At 40.2% G+C, this 27558-nt stretch overlaps 1 protein-coding gene across 3 annotated transcripts; it reads right to left on the reverse strand.

Moving 5' to 3' along the window:
• Positions 1–388: 388 nt before the first annotated feature.
• On the reverse strand, positions 389–24396 carry B4GALT4 (beta-1,4-galactosyltransferase 4). 3 transcript variants are annotated; one of them, XM_039843074.1, is made up of 7 exons: positions 24254–24396; positions 14882–15279; positions 11062–11294; positions 8926–9113; positions 5563–5685; positions 3643–3747; positions 389–1325 (listed from the first exon to the last, which is right to left on the reverse strand). In XM_039843074.1, exons 2-7 carry the CDS (start codon positions 15132–15134, stop codon positions 1193–1195), a joined length of 1035 nt encoding a protein of 344 aa, XP_039699008.1. In that variant the 5' UTR covers positions 15135–15279; positions 24254–24396; the 3' UTR covers positions 389–1192. The 3 variants fall into 3 exon arrangements, with proteins under 3 accessions (XP_039699008.1, XP_039699009.1, XP_039699010.1); XM_039843075.1 differs by lacking the exon at positions 5563–5685; XM_039843076.1 differs by lacking the exon at positions 389–1325 and having other exon boundaries at positions 5625–5685.
• Between the last annotated feature and the right edge of the window lie 3162 nt (positions 24397–27558).

The raw sequence follows: 27558 nt of genomic DNA on the forward strand, positions 1-27558 counted from the left end.
TACTGCCACTACTCGTCTGTTCTATGGCCCCACCTTCCTTCCAAATAAAAATGCTTTCCAAACCCTCCACTCCACTCCTACCTGTCCTATAACCAACCAGGTGTGTCCCTTAGGCCAGCTCTACTGCATCCATTATTGATCCTGAGAAAGGAGCAGGCACAGGAGGATGAAGAGAACAAAAACATGATGTGGTCCAGGAAACTAGAAGCAGAGGCACCTGCCACAGGCCCCGAGCTGTTATACGAGGGCATTGCACACAGGAAGAAAGGGGAGAGCAGAACGGAAGGATGAAGAAGAGAGGCAGTGGGAGGATTTGGTCTCATTTGTTTTTAAGCTGTTTAGGATTATGGACACATCTGTAAACCTCACACAACAATGAAAAACAAGATTGAGCACCTAAAGCTTTTCATATTTTACTGCAGAGGTATTTTTGATGTATTATTATTAGTTAATATGTACTCAGTAAAGTGCTAATTCATATCCTACATGTACAAAATCATTTTACAAAAATTCTTAAAAAACTAGTAGATAATGTGTTTTTTTTTTTTCTGGGCTCATACTAGAAGGTGTAATCGGGCAGGTGACACCACCTGCATAGTAGCAGCAGCAGCCAGCACAACACTGTCCTCCCGCCATGTGGCTCTTTGTTCCCAAATTCACTGCATCTTGGTTCCTCATCCTTTTCCTCTCTTCTGTTTCCTTCTTCTCACCTGGGACCCATCTCTTCACAGATGACCATGCAAAATAAATTGAGTAACAGAAATACATCTTCGTATCTTTATCTCTCGGATGAGAACAATTCTGGTTCTCTGGGACATTCAGCAACCTTATTTCCTGTGGCCTTTTTTATCCCACAATGTATCACTTCAAACTTAAATAAATATCCTTCAATTAGAGTTCCCAAGAAGCCTGAATCATATCTTTTGATTAGTGCTTTTACATTTAGTCCTTCAAGTACCTGTTTTACAACATTTTAACCCTCATGATCAAAATAACAAAGAAAGCTGTTTTGTTACAAGTGTGTTACATTCCATCTCACCAGGAGCTCCGCTAAGAAAATATAAAAAGGAAAAATTCAGCTAGATAATTAGCCGCAACTAGTTCTTAATGTGTGCTACTAGGGGAAGTCTCTAGGCCAAAATTATTGCAATCAAATATTCAGTTCTTCCAAACATCACCAGATGATCCAGGGTCATGGGGCAGACCAAAAATCCACTGTGATGTTGATATATAAAGGATTGTAATCCACAGAGAATAACTTATAAATACAACTGTTCAACCCATCTGTTCTCCAGACTCTTGACACCTGATGTAAGAGCTTCATCCTGAAGATAAAAAGAAAAAATGTAAATGGTAAGACAAGAATGTAACATACATTTTTATAGCTTTTTGCCTTGCCACAAAATTTGGCAAAAGTATCTTTGTAAATTATTATACCTATTGGGTTTCCTATTGCAAAAAGTTTATTTTCCCCATCTAAGGTAACAGACATCAGTGAGAGCCAAATGTTCACGTGTCAGACCCATTAAGACCCTGGGGACCAATGATGAAAAGAGTCACTGCATGCAGGGAACCCTCAGTCTACAAGATAGAAGGACATTTAGGTAACACTGATATGTTGTGTTATGGTCCTCGGATAAGCTTCAAGGGATCTATGAATGTTCCATTGTTGTTGGGGAAATTCTGTGTCTGTAGGCAGTAGCTCTCGTAACCGACTCAAAGTTAGATCGTATGTAGAGGAGGATAAATCAAGAAGCATCTACTTTCATAAAGGAGTCTGGAGAGGGGTCTTAAAGAAGGAAACTTTGAGGGAGGCGTCAAAGAAGAAATTCACTAAGTGAAGAAGGTAAAGGAAAGGACACACAGGAAGAGAGACCACTCTGTGCTAGATGCAGAGACATGCAAAACAGCAGAATGCTGTTTGGTCTCTAGGAGCTTAGCAGTGAAAAGCAATCCATTTCAGTCACAGCAACAAAGTGGATGGAGGTCAGAAGCATAATATTGAGCTAAATAAAGTCGGAGGAAAATAATACAGCATGAATTCATTTATACAAAAGTGAAAAACATGCAAACTAAATAATCTTTTGTACAGGGATACACATATATGGGGAAACAAGAAAACTGAGAAATAGTACAAATCATTATATCACAATTACCACAAAAATCAGGAAATAGTTACCTCTCGATGTGGGGGACAGACATGGAATTAGGGAGGGCCACATAGGTAACAGGCATAAATTGGGTGGGGGGCATCACTGTGTTCATGGTATCAAGAATATTCTGATTTTTTGATTTCTGCACCCCCCGGCAGCAGAAACAGTTTAGCAACATGGCCAGGCCCAAACGCTCAGTGCCTGCCCCGCACCTTCCCTCTGAGGCGAGGGTCTCCAGAGAGTAGGCCTGTTGCACCAACTCAAAGAAACAGCGTAGATTCTACTTTGGGTTTTTTTGGATAACTTTTTGAAAAAAACTACAGCTGTGTTCTGTTTGTGAAGTAAACAAATGTTTGTTTCTGTATCTCGGCAACATGCTCATCCACCCAGTACCCGCACCATGGGCAGCACAGCACTACGCCCAGGGCCACCCCTGCAGGCTCTTGGCTCGCTGGCCAATGGGACTTGCGAACACACCACGGCTCCACTTCAGGGCTTACCCAACTTTGGAAAATGACACCAGCAATACTGGCACATGTCGACTGGACTGAGTCTGAGAGGAAGAGTAAGGTAAAAGCCATTTTGTTCCCAACTTTTAAATATATCCATGTAAGGTATTTTTTTTTTTTTTGCCATTAAAACAATAAAATATAAATATCTGGGGGAAAAAGAATATTCAAATTTTTCATATAATTTGTAAGTATTCCTTTGTTTCTAATCAATAATTATTATTTTTTTTATTTAAAGAGAAAAACGCATGCCTATGGACAGAGACTAGAAAGACACACAGAAAACAGAAATAGCTGTTTTGTTAAAGTGGTAAATTCTAACAAAAGGGCTAAAAGCCTTTTAATGTTGTTTTTTAAATACAGACTCTAATGAAGCCCTGTATATTGGGCAAAAATCCATTAATATTGTTTTAAAATGCAGACTCTAACAAAAGGGCTAAAAGGCCTTTAATGCTGTTTGTAAATTTAGGGAAAAAATCAGAACAAATAAATGTAGATTCTTCAGTTACAGCCCCATTAAAGAACTGGCTTATCTCTCAGGAATCCTTGGTGAAAGGACTAATTCCTAGGGCGATTCCTAGGGAAATCTGAACATTGGCTGGATATTTGATATTAAGAAAGTTGCTATTTTAGGTATAGTGGATCCTTTTTAAAGACTTCTTATATTTTAAGGATATATACAGAAGTATTTACCCACGAAATGCTGTGATATCTGTGAGGTACTTCTAAATGATCCAGTGGAGGAAGAGAAAAAAGTAAGAGAATGAAGAGGGGCCATGAATTGATAACTGTTGGAGCTGGGTATCGGGCACGTGAGGGTGTAATATGCCATTCCCCCTACTTCCCTCCAACTTTGTAAATTACCTTAATGCAAAGCATTGAACAAAATAAACTGGCTCATCTGATCAGATTTGGCAGAGTTCTCAGTGACAGAAGGGACTAAAGTAGGCAGCTGCCAGGCACACGAAGCAAAGACTCACCGTTCTATATTCACCTCGTTGCCCAGGTCTCTAGTATGGAAGATCATTGTATATTTACCCACTTCAGGCATGGGTCGGATTATTTTCATTCTATGAAGCTCAACCCTGGAAAAGTAACAGAGGAATTTAAAAATGATGGGCCTCGGGCAGTAAGTCCATTAAAAAAGTCACGTTTAACATTTACTTCTGGGGTACAAAGATGTGTCAATTTACAGTTTGTCATTTTCCAAAAACAATTGAGAAAGTACGTATTTTAAAACATCATGACAAATAGCAGAATCAAGTCTCTCAGAATCCCTCATTTATTTAGTGTTTCATTTTTTCAACAAAGAAAGTAATGATCATTTAAGGTCACAAGCTTTAAAGTCCATGAACCTAGGTTCAAATCTAGACTTTTTTATTTACACCCCTGGTAAGTCAGTTCACTGTTTCAGGTCTTGGTTTTCCATCTTTAAATTCCAATGGTGTTATAGAGTTGATCAGAAGAGCTCAAATGAAATAATCCACATGGAATATGTTTTGCAAGAAGTAATGTAATATGTAAGTGCAAAGAAGGGCGGTACCTGCTATGCAGGTGAGTGCATGAATATTTAGTAAATAAATCTTGACCAACTTTTATGTTCAAATCATTTGGTTTATCCATAGTGTTAGTCAAGAACCATTCTGGGGGCCATGATGATCTTAACAAATGATCAGATCATTGATCTGATCTTAGGGTTCCCTTGACCTTGAAGCCAAGGAGCACAGGAAAAGGATAGTGACAATTGCATGGTCAGTGCAAAATTCTACTAAGCATCCTATCTGGGCAGTGAAATGGATTTTGGGAAGATGATGGATATTTTACCTCTAGCCTTTGCTACTCCTGCAATGAAATCTAGCAAACACCTTCTGTCCACTTCATAAGCCACAACCACACATGGGCTGGGCCATGAAGAGCTGTTGCCCGTCACTATGGCCCTTCCTATGGAGCCTTTGGTCAGGGAAACTTGCTCCTGCCAGAAATATCCCAGAGACTCTCATCCTAAACATGGGAACAAGACCAGCAGGTGGCCCTGGCTTATTTATGCCAAAGGAAAATTTTCGGGTAGTCACACAACTATTAGTTCAGAACCCTAGCAGAGAAAGCTCCTTTCTGACAAACAGCAGGAGGAAAGGGGGCTCCTGATAGCCAGAAAGACCTTGCTATATAAGTCTGAAGCTCCAGGCTCTTGAATAATTACTTATTTCTGGGAGACAGGAATACCTATAACTTTCTGGCCATAAAACCCAAGTGCAGGGGAGGGAACTGAGATATGAGGCCATATCCCCTCTGAATCCCTCAGAGCAGAAAGTAGTCCAAGATAATCCAAGTGTAATGCCAGCAGGCTGGAGAGTCCAGCCCGGGAGTCAGGCCAGCAGCTGCTCTCACAGAGTGTGGGACTGGCTGGTGCATAAGAGGAGACATCCTTGTCTGCTTCAGGGTGTGCAGCTCCTCACAGACTGTTGGCACTCCCTGCTCTGAGCATTGGGAACTGTGCCAGGATCCCGTGGGATCTGAGAGAAAGCACAGGTTTATAACAAGCCCTCTGGCCACTTTCCTCAAATTATAGACACTCTGAAGTTTAGAACTTTCCACTCACTGGTGAGGTCCTCCTCAGTAAACAATACCCACTGACAAGTCCACAGAAACCTCCATCCCCCGTTCTGGACCCCAAACACCCATGAGCCAGGAACAGGCCACCCTCTATCATTTCTAAACTGACAGTGGCAACGAGCAATCTGGGCAATCCTGCCCTCCCTCTGCCCCCTGTCATCCTTTAAGCCCAAATCTGTGGCCTCGCGGCCTGCTGGACTGGCATCTACAGAAAATGTGAAATGAAGGCTTCTAACACCACTACCGATAGCAGAGCCCCATAAAGGGGACCTGTGTCTGTTGTTCACCTGAGTCTGAGGTCATCGTCTTCGCCTCCCCATCCCCAGTAGTTGTTAGAGAATCCATTCACCTTGAAAAATTGCTCTCTGCTTAGGGCAGTAACACCCCCAAAATATCCACTGTAACGTAGCCTGGAGCAGGAGAGAGGAGAGAAAAAGTGAGAACATGTACACAAAGCGTTTTTGTTCTCCACTGACACTTGAGAAGTCTCCGATTCAGGACTGGCATTCAAGGTACTCCTTGAGGACCATGTACTTCACCCATTCGCTCCTGCTTGGCATCCACCTCCTAACATTCCTGGTCTTCCTGGTCTGGCCTTCTTCCTCTGTCTAGACAAGTGCTCACTAAGCAAGGTGCCATCCACCTGTTATTGTTAATGTTTGTGTGCAGATGTCTACAGAGGTACTTGTAAATGTGCACCATAACATCAGAGCTGGATGACAGACTTCATCTCAGGCGTCAATTCAATGAATACTGTGGCTGCCATGGGCACTGAGTTAAGGATTCTGAGGCTGCAACCAGGTTCGGCATGAATAAGTGTTACAGAGAATATACTGTCTTTTTTACTTTTGCTTTTTTCAGGGGAGGCAGTAAAGAGCAGGAGACAGCTCCTGCATGCAAATCTCCACTTACATGCATGCCAATATCCATCAGAGTCCGTTTCCTGAACAACCCAATGCACCTGAACAACCCTGGGGTTTCTGGCTTGGGCGACTAGGTAGACGATAATGCCTTTCACATGCAGAAACGTAGAGAAAAGAACAGGCAGTCTGAGGAGCACCTGGAGGCCCGCTTAGCTGCAGTGAGAGGTGCAGAAGGAGACCAGTCAGAAAAGTTAAAGAACTGTTTCTCAGTGGCCTCTTGGATGGCAAGTCTATATGTTTATTGATCTTTGCTTTTGGTTTTTCTTGTTATGCAGAAAAGCACAAATATTTAATTGGCCCTGGAACAGTTTTATTTTTAAAGGGCTGTAAGATGGGTAAAATGTAGTCATAAAATAACAGTAGAGTCCTTGTAGAAAGCAGGCAGGTACCAAAAATTCTTGGCAGTAAAGTTTGCCATAGACTGGTCCAAAGTTTTACCGCTGACCATGCTCAGTGGGGTAAACAGATTTATTCTGGCTTCTTCAGAGTCTGATTCAGCTGGGGCAAGTCACTTTAACCTCTTCTCTCTGCATGTGTGTAAAGTGAAAACATTTCTGGCACTTCTCATACTCATAGGGCTATTGTAATAATGAATAAAGTGTGTGCAGCTTTAAATTCTGTGGTTCAGTGACACACAGTTACCAGCAGGGAGCAGATACTTAGCTGCCAGCAACTGCAGCTGCCAACAACGAGGGGGATTCTGCCTAAAGTAGCAAAGGTAAAAAGAGGGGAGTAAGGGTTGGGGGCCAGGATGAGGGCAACTCCTACATAACTTACACATGACTTCCCCTGGCCACAGTTTACATGACACATATAATAAAGTAGAAAAATATAAATGAAAAAATGACATATCTGGACCATAAGAAATGTAAATCAGAATAGATTAACATAGGAAATATATTAGAACTTTAATTTGCAAATAAGATTCCTTTCAGCTTCAAAAAGAAGGCCATGCATTTGGCTCATAGTTTCTTGCATCCAGATGAAAAGAGGAGACGTATCCAATCACCTGACTCACATTAAGAAAACCTGTCAGTTACTCAAGGAAAACGAAGGCTTTCTGATAGCCAATCATAAATGAAATGTTTGGCCATTTACAATAGCAAGTTAAAACAGCAAGATTAAAAGAGCAAGATTGATACAGGGGCTGGTTTTAGTATACGTGCTGACGAAGCAAGCACCAACGGCTGGTTTTAGAGTGAGTAGCCTCTAGTGATATCCACGATTGTTACATAGACGTTTTATTCAAAATCAATTCCCAGCAGAAATGCCCAAGAACTCAATTTCTTGTGGTCCAGCTTAATACAAAAATAAAATCTAGAAGTTAAACAAAAGGCCTGTCTGTCCTTAAAACAATCCTGTGTATCTGAATTAAAAAAAAAAAAAAAAAAAAGCCCTGTGTGATTTGTAATTTCTCACCTCAGATGTTTAGAGAAAGCTGTGCAATGGGAAGTTACCATCTATATCAAGGGTCCAAGCACAGGTATCTTGTGCTGTAGATACACAGTAAGTGAACAGATAGTTGACATACTTCTGAAAACACTGAGGTGCCCAGCCATGACATGCTGCTTTCTTCAATGCAGAGGTGGTTCAAAGAGACCAGAAAGCAAAACCTCCAGATAATGAGATTCAGATCCAAAGATCAAGTTCCTCAAAGGGAAAAATCCTGTGATTCTCTTCCAGAACCTTCCCCTGATCTCTGGCCCATTACCCCTGCTTTCATTCAGGCACATGGCATCTTTCCCCTCGGCTTCTTCCCCACCTCCCTTCCTGCCTTGTTTCCAAGTACTTATAGCTGAATTTGCAGAAATTCAAAATTGATGCAACCCCACTGTAGCTGTCTCGCCACACCAGAACCCAACAGGCAGCACTCCTTGAGGGAAGGCACCCGGCCTTATTCAAATTGGTCTCATGGTCACCAGCTCAGTAAGCACCACAGAACAGACATCAGTACATGTGAATGACAGGGCTTGGAGGAAGCTGTCAAGTGCACAGATTAAAGTGAATATAGTTTCATTTGTAGAGAACTTTCTCGGTCGCTATTTCCCCCTAGTTGTGCTTAAGTGGGAATTGGTATAAAAATAAGGTGAAATAAGGTTGAAAAGTAGAGATGCCTCTCCTGGAGGGCATAAGAGATGGGGAATGAAGAAAGAATGGTGGTCCCTAGCACTTCACACAGTGGCTTTGAAAGAAAGGAACTTGTCCTGGGAGTTCCGGCTCCTGAGCAGACTACTCAGTGGACACGTTCTCTCCATTCTCCCTCAAAATTCTGGAAAGAGGCCACAGTCTGGAAACAGACGTCACAGTCCTACAAGAGAGGCCTAAAAGCTCACCTAAGGGGAGTGCTCTTGTTGCCCCCTAGAGGGGGAAGTCAAGGACAGACGGGTAAGTTACTTTAGTGCTACACAGTAGGGGACGGCTTGCAAAAGTTCCACTATATAGGTGCTACAGGTGAGGCTGGCCATGCTTTGCAACAACTGGATTATTTTTCTTCTCCTGTTCTCTCCCTTTTATCTTTCTGCTCTTCTGCCAAGGCTGTTGTAGGGCTTTTTCCTGATAAGGAAAAACCTAAATACTCTAATTTCTGTTTTGAACTTTAAGTGATATGTCATGTACCATTTTTCTATTTCTCATTTTCCTCAGACACGCTAAACATTACATCTCACACAGCCTTGAAGACAGAACAAGCTTCTCCACCTAAGCAAGCCATGCGTAGAGCCACCTTACCTGTACCCAGTGCTGTTCCTGCCAACCACCAGATGCTTGGGCTGATCCTCACACCTGTAAAGGTTCAAGTCGTTCTCTGGCACCAAGTCCACATCGTGGAATATAAAGCAGTCCCAATTTTCATCCTTGAGAGCTTCTAGATAGCCCACGTTCAAGAGTTTGGCTCGATTAAACTTTTTACTTCCAGCCTATAGATATGGAAATTAAATGCTGAAAAGCTCCTGAGACAATGTTTCATACTGCCCAGTTCAGTTCAGATGCAGGAGCTGGTATTACTCCTGCTACACACAACTATACTTGTGACATGAAGATCTGACAAAGTACATGCAATATTTCTCATACATACTTAAATTCTGTAACTTAAAAACATCCCCTGAAATGGGGAGCTGTTGTTAAATGGGTATAGAGTCTCAGTTTTGCAAGATGAAAAAGTTATAGAGATCAGTTGTTTAATAATGTGAATATACTTAACACTACTGAACTGTACACTTAAAAATGGTTAAGGTGGTAAACTTTATGTCATGCATACTTTGTCACGATTTTTCAAAAGCCTATAGTTTTAAAATAACTCAAAAAAATTTTAAAATATACCTTTATTTATTCCATGTAAAACTACAAAACCTTTCTTACATACTAGTCATACCAATAAATATCACTGCTTCACTGCTCAACTCTCATTCAGCTCATCCCAACCTTACCCTATGCAACAAATTACACTGAGCTTCCGAGAGATATAGCTTGCCAGAAAGGATTGAGAATTCTTGACCTACAAAAAGAGGTTATTGCTAATATTTCTAAGCTACTTAAAAGTCTCTTGGAATCACTGTAAGAGAATCCTGTTTTAACACTTAATGGTGGAAGCTAATCCTCACAGTGGCCTTACAAAAGGGATTTGTCACTAGGTGAAAAAAGGAACACAATTTGACCAGTAATAAGACCAGAACAAGACTATGAAAAAGATTTTCATTCAGTATTAATTTTTTCATGGCTGTATAGATCAAATGTCTTCAGAATAAATTCCAGTTTGATAAACAATTTTTCATAACAAAAGTACAGGCAGTTCACAAAAGTTACCACAGTGCTTTTCTGAAAAGAATAACACAAAGCAGACATATTTTTTGATTATGTAAAAATATTATACATTGGGAGTGGCTGTCTTGAGTAAGAACTCAGAATGACTAACAATGTGAAAAGTAAAAATAATTATAAAACAATATAATAGTAAAATTTTGTCTCAAATACTAAAAAAAAAAGGCATAGATGTTTATATATGCACATTGATTTTCAAAAGCTCCAGTTTATTATAAAGTATACACTGTAGAGCTGCATCCTCTAATTTGTCAAAAGTTTTCCTAAAACAAATATTACTGAGATGATCAATAGTAAGCATGTAATTAATTACTTCTTTTGCATTTTTAGCATTTGTAAGGATTTGAGGGGGGATTATTTGGATGGCCCAGGACACTTTTGAAAAGCTAGACATGGATATTTAAGTTGACGCCTTATTTTTCTATCAATAAACATTAATACCAAATAAAGGCATCTTTAATCACCCACTCCACTTAGAAGTAAACTCTTCAAAAGCAGCCTACACTTACATTTACTGTGTTCCTACTAAATCATGCCTCTGGAAGCCAAACATGTAAATCAAGAAAGTGGAAACTAAACATGTTTTACATAATAAACAGTAGCAAAGTTAAAGGCACAATGGTGGAAATGGTCATAGAACCCCATGGCTATTAACTAACACACAGTAGTCTGTCAGATCCTCTGTCTAGACCCCCAACGAACAGCCAGGCTCAGTAACACAAAACAATTCCAAGATCTCATTGTGTGGTATAGAGCAAATGCAGAGTGAAACAGAACGTAAATCTCAGAGAAAAGTCATAGGGCAGTCCTTAGCTAACACGGAAGGGCTAACAATAAAATGGTCTTCCTCCAGAGGTTCATTTATGAGGCAGTAAAAATTCCCAGTCTCATTACTCCACATTCTGGGACAAGATTTTCTTTACTCTAAACAAAGAGACCTCTCCTTTGACAATAATTTGATGCTCCTTTGAAACAAGAGACAAATGGCCAAGTTCCTCAGAGAAAGGAGAATCTGGAGGCAGAGACCAGGTCTGCCCCCACACTCACCTGGTGGATAATGTAGATGCCATACTCTAGCTGCTGCCTCTGCAAGAAGGGATGAAGGTGTTCTAGCAGGTACATCAGGTGTTTCTCTCTGTTCCGGTGTGGAATGAGGATGGCAACCCGCTGTAAAGCCTTACACTCCTCAGGGTGATACCGGCCTCTGTGCACTCTGGGATTTTCTGCCTGCACTTCTTCCAGAGTAAGATCTGGTTTGAAAATGAGCTTGTCCTGACCTCCTAAAATTAAAACAGGACGGGAAACAACAGTAGCTATCTCATCAAGTGTTGATTGGCTTACATGAGCTAGTACATGTAAAGCACTTAGAACATTGCCTGGTACCCAGGGAGCACTGTATGAGTATTAGCTTTTATTATTACTACTCTAAAGCCTCATTTGGTCATGAACTACAACCACAGAATCATGTGATTCAGGTTATTGGCTACAAAAGCAAATAAATGACATATAAGAGCATTCTCATGTGGCTAAATAACTAAGACTGGCCCTGTGATTTATCCATAAGAATGAAATACATTCTGTCCCGATGACCCTGGTGAAGAGCAGAGATCAGGGCTAGACTAACTTCGAATGTGCCCTATCCACTTTTCCTTCTCAAAATCCCAAAGGAAGGTGAAATCTCTTAAAAATCAAGAGCATTCCATAGAATCAAGCTCATGAACAAGGCCCCTTTCTCAGTCCTTTCCAGAGCTCTTAGGAGGTCTCCTAGCTCCCTGGGGGTAAAATGGCAGAATGAAGTAGAAACTAGACCACTCCCTAACCCAGCAGTAACAAAAATGAGCAACAGCGCCAGAATTCTCCCATTGCTTCACAGTAGCAGACATCCCCAATGCAGCATTTATTTAGTGGGTCTGGATGCAGCCTAACTGGATGAAACCCAAGAGACATCCATGGTAACCAATCTCATGCAAGGCTTTCAAGATCAGGCTACAGCCAGTGACCCTCCTCTTTGATCTAAATTAACAGGGAACACTGACTGGAAAGAGGAGGCGAAGTTCTGGTTAGGGAACTGAGTCACACTTTTTTAACCCATTTCTCGATCAGAAAAAAAAAGTGCAGCTCGCTGCCAGTGTTAATTTAATTTTACATAAACATGGCCTTTGAGGCTCAAGCAAATTTGACTGGTTTTCAATGTGAAAATAAAATATAAAAACTGTTCTTAGAGTTTCTTCTAAAAAGAACTTGTCTCTAATCCTAATGTAACAGAAGTGTATACATAAATCAAATTCATTAAATGAATCTTTGGCTGACAGCTGTTCAAGGAGATGTTAACATCATACGTAGGAATGCTATGTTTTCTAGGATTTAACATTTTCAGTGATCAAGAATTACTATTTTGTAAATAGAAATACCACTATTAAAAACAGAATGCTATAAATAGAATGATGTCATTTGTTTCTAAAGACTATATATAGATATACTAGAGCAATGCGAAAATAATAAAAGTGAGATACTTCATGGCAAACTTTGGGGGTAAGGTTAGGACTGTAATCTGCGAGTTATCTCAGGATAAATGCTACAACCGCAAGCACCACCAGCGAGTATTCTCGGGGCAAATGGGAAATGGGTTAAAACTCCATATACACTGATCAGTCTGTAAAATCTCAAGATAGTTTGCAAGGCTATCCTCTTCTGAGCAAAAGCTCTTCCTATATATAAGTCACAGTGCCTTGTTCTATGTGACCATCCCCTATCTGGCATATGGCTGCTGAGATCAGACTCTAGTGTCCGTGAAGCTGTTAAAAGACCCTGCCCCAAAGCACCAAGGACAAATAACTGCTTCCAGCCACTAAGAGAGAATAACTGGCCTATAAGAAAGAGCCTTTCCTGAAGGGTCTGCATTCAAGACATACAGTCAGCAAGATAGCAATGCCCTAAAAACAAACAGTAAGAATAGGAATTATAGGAAAGGCAAGCTACTAGAGCTGGTGCCAGGCCATAGAGCTGCTGGGAGATGATGATGTGGCTGCTGAGACTGTTTCCTGCGTAGCCTGTTAATAAACACCATCATCCGAGTTAATCTGACCTGTCTCTGTTCTTGGCCCCTGAAAGAGCCCCATGCAATGGGGTCTGATATAAATTAATCCTCTTGCTCACCTTCTCATTGTCATAACTTTTATGGGCCCTAACCTTCTAGTACTTGCTTCCACTTACTCTACAAAGTCTCCCTACAACCCGCACGACATCCTCTCAAGTTTTATTCCTACTCCAGTCACTAATGGTCCATCTTAATTCATCACTACTGTGTTACCCTTTTAATCCAGGTACTTGCTCAGTATTGCGTCACTGCCCATCTATTTTTATGAATGCATTTATTGCTTAAATATGTTGTGAGGATTTTGAACAAGGGGGATAACACAGTCAGATTTGCATTTCAGTAACTCATTTCCCTACCTCAATTTGTGTAATCCATGAGCAGAACAATTTCCCTCACATGATGAGGAATAATATCTTGGCTTTTCCGTGACTGAGTAAAGAGAAACAGCATGCCAATATGAACACAGTGCAAGACCGTGATTCAATTAGGAAAGTGAGTCGGCAGGTTTTTTCTAAACTAAAATCAAGAAGCCTCTGAAGAACCCAGGCTGCCCCACAGAGAGCTAATTTAGTGTATGCTGAGAGCCACCTCTATAAAACCAGTGAGGGGCACCAGACTTTGCAGGGCTGGAAAGTCTCACCCTGCCTTCATCCCACCTGCACGCTGTGCCTGCGGAAGAAAGGCAAATATAATAACAACACACTATGGTCGGTGCAACAATAGAAATATAGGCAGGCACACAGGGAGCATAAGATTAACTCTGGGACAGTCCCAGAAACCCTTCTGGGAGAGAAGTAATCTAAGCTGGATTTTTGATGAATAACAGGAATCTACCAGGCAGACATGGACTGAGAAAAGGCATTCCAGAAAGAGAGAACAAAAGAAGACTCAGAGGAGTGTCTGGAGAACTATAAGCACTTTGATGTTCTGGAGAATCAGAGGTTTGATAGAACATTTGTGGATTGTATATATCACAGTGGAGTTTTTCCCAATTAATGTGTTTACTAAAATTAATTTACCGTTCATTTAAATAGAAAGGCAAGACATCAAAGGGGACTCAAAACATACAACATATTTAAGAAATTAACACTAAAGACAACTCTAAAGAACGTACTCAGTCCTGTCTCTTGACTCCATTCTTTTGGCCAAGGGAATGCTAACAGATGTGACACCAAGCAGAGGTTTGATGTGCCTGCTCATCTCCACTTGTGCACTGAAGGTACCAGAAGAGCATGGCCAGGCTAGCCCTGATGGTACCAGGAGAAGGATGACAGACAGATAAGTGGCACAGGGCCACCAGCCTAGATCAACTGCCTCTGAGCTCATCCAGCAGACTTGTGAGCTAAATAATGCCTGTTGATGTATGCTGCTGAGACTTTTGTGGCTGGATAATAAAATTGGATATGTTCATATAATAGAAAACTCTACATCGGCGATATGGATAGAGCTCACAAACATAATGCTGAACAATGGAAGCCAGACACAAAATAGTACAGAGGGTATGTTTCCAATTATGTAAAGTTCAAAAACAGGATAAATCTATGGGATGGGATTCGAGTCTTGAAGTAAGAGTGGTGACTGAAAGAAGCATAGAAACTTCTGGGGTTCTAGGAAGATTCCATTTCTTAATTTACATAATGGTTACACAGGTATGTTCATTTTGTGAAACTTAACCAGGCTGTACACTTCTGATTTTTGTACTTTTCTGTAATATATATCTAATAAAAAAGTTTACACAGCACTTGTAAAAAAGAAAAAATGTATACTTACTGAGGTATGGAGATGTAGAAGGGCAGTTGTCGAGGTCTGCTTTTTTCACAGATGCTTCATTAGTCAGAGTTTCTTTCTTCCCCAAAACGATGGCCTTGTTGAAATTAGCGATGAAATCCTTTGCTTTAGGAATCTCTTGAATAGCACCCACAAAATAGTTACTGGTGGCCCACCCGACCACTGTCAGGCATAAGGTAAAAAGCAATAGTAATCGGAATTTGTAGGAAAGGTAAAAAGTCATGTGGAAGCCCATGTCTTGTATTATGTGAGCAATATGTATCACTCTGCCTCCTGCAGGCAGGAGGCTTCAAGTTCAACTTTTCCAATTTGATGGCAAACTTGATGACAACTGAAGATGCAAAGCCTGCTTTTGCTCAGTAGTTCTGCTCCAACGATCTCTAGAAAGTAATCACAAAGACATGTTTCAAATGAAAATCCTATCCTGAAATGATTCACATCAGCAAACTGAAAACCTAGCTCCAGTGGATCTTGACTAACAGTAATGAGAGTTTTCCAACTAGGGTTTAGAGACCAGAAAATCAGAAATTTTAGAGGTATAAGGCTCCAAGCATCTGCACACCACAGTTCTCTCTGGATGACCACCCCGGCTGTCTGGGTGAGAAAAGCCATGTCCACATGTTGTGCAGGAGAAGAAGGCAAAGAAGAGACTGTAAATATCTCCTCAGTTCCGAGCTGGGCATAGCCTAAAATACACCCTTAATAGTTCTCTTCCTTAGTTGCCCATTCCTGGCACAACTTAAAGAAACCTTGTTACAAAGAGTATTTTGATCCAAAAAGAAAAAAAGAGAAAAGACAAAAGCTCTTCTATGTGAGAGCTTAAAAAAAAATGTTCCTCAATGACAGGGAATGAAAAACCAAGGATTTTTCAGCTATAAATACTGTATTCGCAATGAGGCACCGGCATGGGGCATGTCTCAACAGATCGGAGGAGAGGGCAAGAAACACAAGAGAGAGTCAACTCAGGAGGTCTTATAGGAAGCCTTAAGAATAACAGGCAGAACTACAGCACAGTGTTTAAGGTCAGGGTTTTGATTCAAACAGAAACTACTGCTCCCACCACATATCGGCCATGAAACCTTGAACCACTTAACTGAGCCTTGGTCTCCTTATCTGTAAAATAGGGATAAACACAGTTTATAGTCTCCTTATCTGTAAAACAGGGATAAACCCAGAGAGGTAAAATAGGGATAAACACAGTTTATAGTCTCCTTATCTGTAAAATAGGGATAAACCCAGAGAGGTTATTGTGGAACTGGATGACCTAATGTATTGATACATCAAGCGTTAGCCCACCTCCTGATACACAGTAAGCACCCACTCGGTGGTGACCATCAATGTTGATATTGTTAGGTTACTTTACTTTAGCAATGCCTTGCATATCCTCCCTGTGTTGCCAAAATCACATCTCTCCTTAAATCCTAAATGTGCTATCAGAAGAATACAAAAATGTTAAAGCTGGAGCACTGATTATCTCTGTAAGCAAACACATCCTCAATTAAATGGATAGAATGGAGAGCACAATATTTCGTATGCCAAGTGATAACAGGAAAACACGATGAAGTAATAAAAAGAAAAATGAAAAATAAACTCTAAATGTGTGTATGATTACCACTAAAACTCTAGAAATATAGCTACAAGCTAACTATAACTGCATCAAGAGTATGAGATTAGCCAGTGGTGTATTTTTCTTTTTTTTTTTTTCTGGCATTTTGTGTGGTATACTTCTGTCCTTTAAGAATGAAAACAAAGTTGCTCTCGTTTTTAAAATGCGATGTGGGGATGTGGTAATTCACTGTGAAAAAACAAAAAACAATCTTAGCAACTCTCAAGATAGCCTCATATTTACTGAAGGGTAGTATTCCAAAAATTTAGCTCTAGGTTAGTCTGAGGAAAAATAAGAAAGCATTTCTCTCTAGACACAATGTTATAAATGAAACTTAGGAAACCAGGAAAGAGAGTATATGACTCAAGAAGCAATTAAACAGTATGGCCTATTATATTTAGTCTTATGAAGGTATCAAAAGAAATTGATGCTGAAGGCAGTAATAACAGTTAATAAGAAAAGTGATTTATTTGTGCATTTACTCTGTGCCATGCACTGGGTTAAATCCCTTGTAGTACCCTATTTAATCCTGATCTCATCCTTGTGAGGTAAGAATTATTAGTCTTCTCGTTTTATAGAGGAGAAAATGAAGGTTTAGAGAAATTACAGAACTAGCCCAAGACCACACAACTAGTAAGTGTGGAGCTGGGGTCTGAGCCCGTGCAGTCAGCTCCAAAACGTGGGCTGCCACATCCTTCACATGGACATTTCAATCTCTTATCTCTCCCCTTGGTGCCTGGGTGCACCCAGCACAAACCTTTCAAATATGTAGTTTTCTTTGGCAGCCTTCTCCCTCTCTCCCATATCCTCCGGTCTCTTTCCTTGGGACTGTTTGTTCAAATGGCTTCCTGGAGGTCTGCTCTCTAACCTCCAGGTAAGAGTTAAGTCTGTAGGATCCTGGGGCCATCAGACAGCTTCTTGAGGACTTAATTGCAGGAAGCTTAAATACTAGGATTGGTAACAATTTTTGATAAAAATCTCAAGATTCTTGGAAAATTTAAGCTGGGAACATCGTTTTTCTAAGAGCTGCCTATAGAGGGACAGGGAGACTCACCTGCCTGAAAAGACTTCCGATCAAAGAAGTACTGCAGCGTTGACGCAGGAAGGACCGCAAAGCACGGGTATCCCGCCCCCTCATTTTACAGAGGGAAGAAGTGGTGGTTTAGAGAGATTTAAAACCTGCCCAAGAAGTAGTGAGTTGGGAACAATCAGACTAATCCTGTTGAACAGCAGCCCGAGGAATTGGTCCAAAGAGAAGAAATTTATGATAAAAGCAAGGAGCCATTCTTAATGATGACTTAATAATGAGCTCTTCATTGCTAACTCTGCTTATTAAGACTATGTGGATCCAGTTAAAAATAATCGTTTCCCACTTTTTCTAGCCTTATGGCTCTCCTCAGAGCTAGCATGAAGGAAACTCAGGTGTGAGGTCTCCTTGGGCCTGTGAGTGAACCTCTCAAGTGTGAGGGATCTGTAACACCTGCCCAACTGTCTTTATAACAGAGATCTCCTGCCCTGCTTGCCTATAAGGTAAATGACTGAAGGCAACCCCTTTAGGCATGTTTCCCCAGCTAGAAAACAGTAAGAAAACAAAACAAAATAAAAGCTTATCTTACAACATTGACCTGAGAATTTAATGAGATTATATACCAAACATACCTGGAACATTCTCAAGAACATACTATTTACTGACTTAAAGATTAACAAATATGCTTCACACTCGAATTTTTTTTTTTTTTACGCTCAGATTTTATCAGAATGCTAACCAAGATAATATCATCTCTGGAATTACTCACATATTGAAATACAGATTTTTATTTTCTATTTCTCTGTAACTTCCTCTTTTTCTTTCAATGAGTACATATTACTTTTATAATAAAAAAATCATAATGATTTTTTAAAGAAAGCTCTTTTGAGGCCAGGTAACTCCTGGTTGATGTTTGGGACAATGTCATCAGATTGGATCTATAATAACATTTGAAAAATTGAGAGACCCCGAAATCTCTCTGGAAAAAAAAAATTCTTTTTCAACGAAGGCTATCTTGAAGTGACGGGAATCGTAGCTATAGAGAAAAACTATAGGTAACACAAAAGAAGTTATTTTAGGGCAGGACACACCATCCTTTTCTTTTCTAGAAGTCTGCCCCAGAGTTAGTTAAAAAAGATGGTGTTTTCATAATTTTGTTTTTCCTCCTCTCAATTCAACCAGTCTTTTCTGAGCACCTGCTATTTTCAGGCATAGTGCTGGGCACCAAGGGAATACAAAGGAAAATGAGCTGTAGTTCTCGCACTGAGTTTATTTCAATCCTTTCTTAGATTTTAATGTCTGTGATTTGTTTTCTAATAGGCCAGACTCACCTCCCAAAATAGGGAATAGATGAAATAAAATTGGCAAAAAATTGAGACGTATTGAAGCCAGGTGATAGGTACATGGGGGTTCATTTTCTTTTTCTCTCTACTTCTGTGTATGTTTGAAATTTCCCAAAATAATAAAGGGAAAAAAATCTAGTAAGGAAGCTATAACAAAAGATAAATCAGCATAAATGCTAAGTATCATTCTTGAAGAAGCTCTACACATACACATTTTTACACCACCATGGGGGGGGTGGGCACCAGGTGTCACTCCATAAATATTTACAAAGCACTTATCCACCAGCAAGAAAGGATATGGTCTTCTCAGCAGCCAAGAGTGCCCAAATCAGCATTCCGATGTTTCTAAATCCATCTAGTAATCCTGAAGACACAGGACATCTCAGAGTGGACATGATGTGGCCCCAGGCACAAGGTCCCACTCCCTTGGGCCTCTCTGGGGCAGCAACAGTGGAAAGGCTGATAATTTGCTACTCCTTTTGCCCCTGCAGAGTTCCCGAGAGCTGACCATTCGCACATGTTGTCCTACCTTCCTTGGATTTCTGGTATCCATTTGCCCAATTATAGCTCCTTTACCTGGCTTCTGAGTGATCATTAATCAGAGCCTAAAGAAACAATGGTTTCCTGGGATTTTTTTTTTTTTGAGGGGAGAAGGGGGATAGAAATGACAGCCTTTTACATGTACAAGTTATTTAAACTCAAAGAATGAGCTCCTAATGACCAAAACTAGAAGCATTTGAAGAAGAAAATGATAGTGTGGATGAAAAAAGGGTGTTATAAAAAATCATAAATTCCCACCTGGACGGGTAGGTCATGGTGGATAGTAGTAACACTACAGGCCTATAACTTATTTAGAGAAAGGTTATTAAGCAAGCCTGTCCATTGTTCTTGTGCATCTAGGTTAACACACCTTTGAAATGCCAGAAGTAATACCCCCTCTAACAACCCTCAAAAGATAAAATAATCTTAACTATCCAATAATCCAATACCTGCCTTGCTTTCTCCCACCTTCATGTAATCTTTCTTACATTCCCTCCTTAACTTCAAATGCATAAAAGAAACTGCAAAACTTATTCTCCAAAGCATTTGAGATCTTGCTTCCTGGCAACTGTCAGTTTGGCTCAAATAAATTCTTATAAAAATTCTTTACATGTTTGGATATTTCTTATGTTGACAATGGCATTGTATTGTAACCCACAGAATAAAATGAATTATCTATGAGTCCATATTGAGATAGATGATCAAATAAATACATGGGAGAAAAAGGGTAGCTCTTTTCCTACAGAAAATTTCCAATTAATATGAAAGCAGGAGATGAAAAAAATCACCACTAGGCAAACACCACTGTAATTGTTGCAGACAAGATCCACCAATAGGTGCTAACATTAGTGGGTGAAAATTTGAGGATAAACAATTTGTAGAGTCTCAAAGTATTTCCCCCACAATAATTATTAGCTATAAAGAGAAAAACAGTAACTTTATAGTGGAGAACCTAGCAGGTATCACCTTAACCAAATGATCAAGGTTAATTAACAGTGATAAGACCCATCAACCTCATGAATCAGTGATAATATTACACTCTAATCAGAACTCTTCTACAAAACAACATCATGCTACAAAATAACTAGTTGGTACTCTTCCAAGGGGTCAAAATAATGAAAGACAAGGGGAAAAAAAACAAAAACTGAGAAGCTATCTCAGACTGGAGGAGACTAATGAGAAATAACTAAATGCAATTAAATGTAGCATACTGGATAGAATATGGAAAGAGAAAAAAATCCTTAGCAGGAAAATTGATGAAATTCAAATAAAGTCTGTAATTATATTGATAAATGAACCATGGTTATGTTAAGGGCTAATATTAAGCGAAACAGTGAATTTTTTCTCTGTACCATTTTTGCAACTTTTGTCTAAGTCTAAAATTAATTAAAAATTAAAAGTTAAAATAAAAAAAGTTGGAGACTGAGTATAACTAAATATACTTAATTCTCAAAGACAATCCCTGATTTTTGTATTCTTAATATCTCAAACTGACCTGACACATAGCAGGTGCTTAATTTGGTAAATAATAAATGACTTTCTAGGATACGTTAGTTAAAATACATAAGGACGCACCATAATCCCTGGCTATGACAGAAACAGATGAGATGGAAAAAAAAACAAGGAAAAACAAAGATTAATAAGGGAAAATATTAACTGGGTGTAGAATTCCATTTGGGGAAGATTTTAGAAAATAAAAAAGGCTCACCTCCACACTAACTCCCTTCTATTCACTCTTCTAAGGGTAGACAGCCCCATCTTTAACAAATAGCACTTTCTCTTGGTCAGGCCCACTACATTCTGCTCCTCTGCCACTGAATACTCCAAAGCAGTGCTTCTCTTGCCTAATTCCAAGAGGAGTTGCTGCTTTGACTGCTCTCCTTCCTCCCTGAACCCACAGAGCACCCTGGAGCAGGGTCTCCACCCTTGGGCAAGAGCTGTTGGATGGTCCTGCATCGTTCATGTTACAGCAAGAGCTGTCATTAAATGGTCAGGAAACATGAAATAAATTTAACTAGCAAAGGACTGAAATCGTTTTATACAGTATATGTTATGCAGCATAACAGAATTCATAAGAATTTCTGATGCGGGATTGTAATGGAGGTTCAGTGTATACTTATGTGTCATTTCCAGCTATCCCAGAGAACCCTGCAGTGGGATCAGTTCCCTTTCTATAGCCATTTAAGGACGACACATCAATGAGAAAGTCTGAGGTTTAAGGTAATGAAAAATACAAGGGCTCAGAAATCATGAGGAGCTGAATTCAAATCTTGTTTACAGATGCATGAATGGCTTTGGGCAAATGACCTAAATTTCTGAGTCTATACTGCCATTTTTTTTGTTCCAAAAATGTTTATATCTAATACAGAAGAGAATCTGTTAAAACTGCAGATTCCTGGGTCCTACTCCAGAGCTAATGAGTCTGAGAGGCTGGGCCTAGGACTCAGGAAAATGAATTTTTAACAAGCTCACCAGGTGATTCTTATACCCATTAAAGTTTGAGAACCACTGAAATAAGAGAATGGACCTGGAATGCAATAGGTCCTTCAGAAATGTTAATTTTCCTTCTGGTGAGGAAAAGTTGTAAAAAGATACATGAAAATGAGATTTTAAAAATGCATTTGAATAGCTTTTGACTCCATCATTTAAAAATTTATTCTAAGGAAATAATGAGAGAGGCAGGCCACATTATTCAACCAACATTACTAAAATAACCAAAAACTGAAAAGAATCAAAGTGTTAACACTAGGGAGCTGATTTAATTAATTACAGTAGTTCCATCTAATGGAACATATGCTTTCATTAAAACAGTGTTTAAAAAACTTAACTGCATGGGATGGTACTCATAAGAACTAAGTGAAAAAAAACACAGAATATAAAAATGTATATAGTATGCAATCCCAATTATGCTATATATGTGTGGTGTGCATGTCTTTTATATATAAAAAGCCAGAAAGAATCAGAGATGTTTCTTAATTATAAAATTAAGGAAATTTTATTTCTTCTGTGTCTTCTAATTTTTCTAAAATGGGTTTTTTTATGATCAGAAACAATGTTATTTTTTCAGGTAAAATGATTACATAATTTTCTTTTAAAATATATGAAAATTTAGAGGTGACACAACAGACAGGTATTATAACTTTTAGTTACATAAATTCGGCAGCAATTCATTCTTATTACTCTCAAGGAAATATGTTCTAAAGAAGTCTCAACAAACCCCAATCTCATAGAAAAATCTCATAGGCTATCAATAATTACCAATGCCAGAGAATCCTATGGTCTTTGTTTGAAATTACTATTCCTAAACTTCACCCACAGAGATTTTTATTTTTATTTTTATTCTTATTTCAAAAGCCAGGGAATCCATATTTTCAACACAAACCCAGGTAGCTCTGGAGTACTTATTGATGGCTTTAAAAAGAGAAAAGAAAACCACCACTGATTTGCTTTGGACATTCTCATTTTAAATAAGAGATCTTCAAAAAGATGGTTCGTTCTCAAATCACTTGCATGCATCTCTGGGAAAAGCACACATTATTATTATCTCAATTTAATGTAGACACTACTTGTTCTATAAAATATAAAATATATAAAATATAATAACGGCTAGTTTTATTCCTCCCAAGATTATGTAGTCAAACAGTTCAGTACTTCTCTTTAATGAATGAGTTTAATCCGATCAAAGTATGGATCATGAAAGTTTTTACAATTTTATGGAGTTTAAAGGCCAATTCTGCTCTAGAAGATAAAATTCCAAAAAGATAAACTACGGTCCAGTCAAGCATTATCTCCTCCCCCCAGAGACACATTCCAGCACCCCTGCCCAGCCCAGGTACCTAAAATAGCCCTCCACCTTTCTTTTCAGCCCAATTTCTTATCCTGGACCCTGAATCCTATTCATCCCTATTCAAGACTGCTTGACTTTCTTGCGTTTTAAGTATATTATTTTCCTTTAAAAAAAAAAAACTTAAAATTAAAAAACAACAAAACTTCACAACCCGCAAATTACAATCTTCTTCCTCCTCCTTTCATTACTAAACGGCTGGAGAGGTCTACCTGTGCCCTGACCATCTATCTACACGTCCTCATCCCTCACCCACTCTTGAACATTTTGCAACCCGGTGCACGCCCACCCTTTTAATAACTGCTCTCCTAAGGCTACCAACCCAATGGCCTTTTCTCAGTCCCAATCCTCCTGGCTTTTTCTATTTTTTTTTTTCTTCAAATGTAGGTTTATCCTTTGTCTAATAGAAAACTAAACATCAACAGCTAGCGATCGACAGGCACTGGATGGACGCAGAGACCCCGACTAAAGGCAGGTGTCACTGAAGAACTTTAAAATCCAGGCGACTTCACAACTCCTCCCCTGCAGGCCCCCAGGCTAGGATAAGCTGTCAATTTCCTGGTCGAAACTCTGGGGAAAGAGGCTCCAAGGGGGAAGAAAGGGGCTTTTTCACGTTGATGCTCCCGCTAGGAAAAGGTGCTGGAGGGCGAACCCAGAATCGTGTCGCCAAGCTGAAGGGTCGGGGGTGGGAGGACCCCTGAACCTCTCCCTATCTGTCAGTATCTCATCTGGCTCCCCGCCAGCAACAGAGGGAATGCCGCGGTGCCTCTCGCCGGCCTCGGCCTCCGCAGGCCCCCTGACCGGCCCCGCCGCTCAGGCTGAGGCAGGACGGCCCACCGAGGCCGGGCCGCGATGGCCCCACTCGCGTCCAGCCCCAGCCCGCCGGACTGACCCTCGCCCGCCGCCCGGCGATGCCCACGCGGCGCCCGCCACCACCCCACGCATGAAATTGCGCCTCCCCGGCGCCCGCGGAGCCAAGGCCCTGCGTACTCACCCCAGACGCGGCCGCGGCGAGCCCCACCGGAGAAAGGGGAGATGACGAGAAGCTGCCGCGGGGACCGCCCTCCCACCGGGAGCAGGCTCCGGAGTGTCTGCTCCGCCCCCGACCCGCCCCCACAGTCGCTTCGGCCTGGCGCTGGAGGCCGGGCGGTCAGTTTCTCCGCCAGCCCGGCGCTTCATCACCAGCCAGACCCAGCCCACCTGGGCGATGGAAGGAGCACGAGGAGGAGAAAGGAACCGTGAGCAGGTTGTCCTTTAAGTGATCTTAAAGCCTTGAGACGACACTGCGCTAGATGTTCACAAAGCATTGGGAAGATGAGCCAAACCTGAGCTCCCGCGTCAAGCCCGGAATGCGGAAGAGCACTGAAGAGTTCCAAGTGCTCCTGCTCTTAGCAGAAACAATAGAAGCCCGCTCTGGAGGAGACATCCTTCATTTAGTCCCATAGGAGTCAAGCAAATACAAGTTCACAATTTTTAAAAAATTCACCAAGCACAGGAGGCCAGGTTCAGATCCCCAGAGGACATCAGATATTGAAATTGTCCAACACAACATACAGAAGAGCTTTTTTTGAAAATTTTAAAGGAAAATAAAAGGACATCCTTAGAAATTACTTACCAATCACCGTGGGGAATGAGGAAATCTGACAGATACCATCTTAACGAAGTACCCAAAGTTAATTTCACCAATAGTACAACTTGGCATCACACATGAGGTGATGCTCTGAGGACATCACATCATCTTAATTGTATTCCTGCCAAAAATACACAATTGGAATTTAATCACGAGGCAATAGTCAGACAAGCCCAACTTAAGGGATATTCTATAACCCGCTGGCCTACACACTTCAAAAATTTTTATGTCATGAAAGACAAGGAAAGAAGAACTATTTCAAATTAAAGGAAACCGAGGAGATTTGATATCTAAATTCCTGGGTTAGAAAATAATTACTACAAAGCATATATAACTGCTTTAACCAAATGAAGTACAGTGGAAGTGAAGCTATTCCAATTCTGAACCCAACATTTAAAAAGCAGTTTCTGCTTCCTCTTTCACTATATTTTGTCAAAGCAGTCACAGGGCAGCCCAGATTTATTTATTTATTTTTATTAAGTTTATTGGAGTAACGTTGGTTAATACAATTGTATAATTGTCTCAATAATATACTTTACAGCAACTTTTTACCAATCTAAGACCACACATAAAGGTCTCCTCAGTCTCTGATATGGACTGAATTATATCTCCCCAAAATTTATATGTTGAGGTCCTAACTCCCAGTATCTCAAAATATGACTATATTTGGAAATTGGGCTTTTAAAGAAGTAATTAAGTTAAAAATACTGATGTCTTTATAAAGGAGAGGATTTAAGATACTGACAAACAGAAGGATGACCAGGTGAGAACATAAGAAGAAGGTGGTCACCTACAAACCAAGGAGAGAGGTCTCATAAGAACCCAAACCTGTGGACACCTTCATCTTAGACTTCTAGCCTCCAGCATTATGAGAAAGTTAATTTTTGTTGTTTAAGCCACCCAGTCTGTGGTATTCTGTTATGGCAGCCTTAACACACTTATACAGCCTCTTTTAATCTGAAACAGTTTACCTTTCCTTGTCTTTCATAGCATTGACACTTTTTAAGTGTACAGGCCAGTTGTTTTATAGAATCTTCTTTACTTTGGGCTTCTCTGGTTGTTTCCTCATGATTAAATTCCAATTATGCACTTTGGGCAGAAATATGATACAGGCGATATTGCGTCCTTGGGGTGTCACCTCATGTGTGATGCCAATCTGTATTACTGGCAATCTCAAGAATCACTTGTTTTTGGAACCCAGAGCCACCATGTAAGAAGCCCAGCTGCCCTGAGGCTTCCATGCAGTGAGAAAGCCCAAACTAGCCACGCAGAAAAGCTAAGAGATGCCCAGCCAACTCTAAACTGTTCCGGCCCCTAACCACTCAGAGTCGCCCTCGACTGAGGCTTCAGACATCATAGAGCATAGATGAGCCCTCCCCACTGTGCTGTACCTGAATTCCTGACCCGCAGAATCATGAGATACAATAGTAATAAATTGTTTTAAGTCTCTGAGTTTGGGGTCATTTGCTATATAGCAATAGATAAAGTATACGATATGTCAGCACCAAGCTGATCAAGAAGGGAAAGCTTCGGTGGCGAGACACCCAGTTGAAAGAATGCACGAGGAGCCAACATGAGAATGAAATGGCAGGCACCAACTTTATTGTGGGGAGTGTGCACTTCTACACTAGGGGACTGCATGGACTTTATATATGTCAGAGAACAATGGAGGCATTCTGCCACACATGAGTAATAAACAATAAGCTGAGTCATACTCGCATAAGTTAAGCGCAGACACCTTACTACATTAATGTAACATTTTAAATCCAGAGTTCTATCTCTAACCACAAGCCTAGATCACAGCTAGACCTGGGACCCACACCATATATTATATGATAATATTCTATCGATGTTAAATTTCTTGAATTTGATTGTTGTACTGTGGTATATAGTGACTTATTAAGAATTATTTAATGAAGTATCACGATGTCTGCAATATTTCTAGAACTGTCCAGTTAAAACATGTGTGTGCGTGTATGTGTCTGAGAGAGTCCACGAATGTAGCAAAATGTTTACATTTGATGAATCTAGACAAAGTGTATACAGATGTGCCTTGAGTAATTTTTACAACTTTTCTAAGCCTTGAAATTTTAAAAAAATAAATAAATTTGAAATAAAAAAAGAGAGAAAGGATTAAATCTCAAAGAGGAAAAAGCAATGACTAAACTTGCTCTTTTGGTCAAGATGAAGTAACAGGGACCAGATGTACCATACCACCTAAAGCATCCACCAAAAAAAAAAAAAAAAAAAAAATATATAAAACAACAGTTTTTAAGATAGTCTGTATAAGGCAACAAAGAACAGTGATCTCTGAGAAACAGAAAACAAAGAAGGTGAATCCTAAAATTGCCCCAGCTTACTACTTTAAGAAAGTTTCCAGGGGCCATGGCAGAGAGAAAGAAACTTGACACAGAGCCTAGCAGATTCCCGGAGTTGAGGAGACAGAACCTAGAGTCCAGAGAGACCAAAGCATCTAGACTTCACAGGACAGAATACAGAAAAAAGACAGATGCACAGAGACAGAATACTGGAGATCTGTAGAGTCTCCTTCAAGTATTCATGATGAATGCATGCCTATAAGGAAACTATGGTAGGCCAGGGAAAGAACCATCTGTGAGAATTAGAGGGATAGCTCCTGTCACTCACACTGGGCTGGGAACAGTGCTGAT

This window comes from Pteropus medius, unplaced genomic scaffold, assembly GCF_902729225.1.
Source record: "Pteropus medius unplaced genomic scaffold, Ma_sr-lr_union100, whole genome shotgun sequence".
Taxonomy (NCBI): Eukaryota; Metazoa; Chordata; class Mammalia; order Chiroptera; family Pteropodidae; genus Pteropus; species Pteropus medius.

Bases quoted from the DNA above. Each gene is read 5' to 3' on its own strand.
- B4GALT4 (XM_039843074.1), bottom strand. From the start codon at position 15,134: ATGGGCTTCCACATGACTTTTTACCTTTCCTACAAATTCCGATTACTA. The intron at 9,114-11,061 runs GTGAGTGTGGGG...CCATATCTATAG, and splicing joins GCATCTACATTATCCACCAG to GCTGGAAGTAAAAAGTTTAA. The intron at 5,686-8,925 runs GTAAGGTGGCTC...CTCCTGCTCCAG, and splicing joins AGGAACAGCACTGGGTACAG to GCTACGTTACAGTGGATATT.